The 693-nt window shown below is 64.6% G+C and overlaps 1 protein-coding gene across 1 annotated transcript in view; it reads left to right on the top strand.

Annotated features, from left to right (window-relative positions):
* The window catches only part of HUS1 (HUS1 checkpoint clamp component), a 15,537-nt gene that overhangs the window by 10,177 nt on the left and 4,667 nt on the right, over positions 1-693 (top strand). The window contains exons 3-4 of the mRNA XM_006754018.2: positions 29-205; positions 400-507. Coding sequence (XP_006754081.2) covers positions 53-205; positions 400-507 — 261 coding nt within the window. The 5' untranslated portion in view covers positions 29-52. The remainder of the gene's footprint in view (positions 1-28; positions 206-399; positions 508-693) is intronic.

The following is a 693-nucleotide window of genomic DNA, read 5'->3' as shown; positions in this document are numbered from 1 at the left end:
CCGGCCCCTGACCCCGTGCCGCCCCCAGGAGAACTTCTTCAGCGAGTTCCAGATGGAAGGCGTCTCCGAGGACAACAACGCCATCTACGTGGAGCTCGCGGCCGAGAACCTCTCCCGCGCCCTGAAAACGGCGCAGAACGCCCGGGCCTTGAAGGTCAAGCTGACCAACAAGCACTTCCCCTGCCTGACGGTGTCCATAGAGCTGGTAAGGAGGGGCCCGGCCGGGCAGTGACCGCAGCAGGGGGTTGGGGGGGTCATGGCAGCGGGGCCGCAGGGCAGGTGCCCCTGTGACCTGCACACCGTGTGTGCGTGAGATGGCTCCGTGGGGACGGAGAGCACCCACGCGGCGTGGCCGGCAGGCTTCCTGTGTGCCCCTCAGGCCCGCTTGGTTCCTCGCAGGTGTCTGTGTCGAGCAGCAGCCGCATGGTGACCCATGACATCCCCGTGAAGGTCATTCCCAGGAAGCTGTGGAGGAACCTGCAGGAGCCCGCAGTCCCAGACGCTGATGTGAGTGATGCAGCCCCGTCGCTCCCACGTGTCCGGTGGCGTCATTTAATTCCCCGATGTCAGCACGGGCTTTGCCTTCTGCTTGTTGGAAAGCATACTCCCTTTTTAAAGGCTGCTCCAGGAGGAAGGGGGCATGTGCCGGGCTGTTCCCGTAAAGACCCTCAGTCAGCCCGGCGGGCAGGAATG

Source organism: Myotis davidii, unplaced genomic scaffold (assembly GCF_000327345.1).
Source record: "Myotis davidii unplaced genomic scaffold, ASM32734v1 scaffold472, whole genome shotgun sequence".
NCBI lineage: Eukaryota > Metazoa > Chordata > Mammalia > Chiroptera > Vespertilionidae > Myotis > Myotis davidii.
This window is presented reverse-complemented; position numbering and strand designations above follow the sequence as displayed.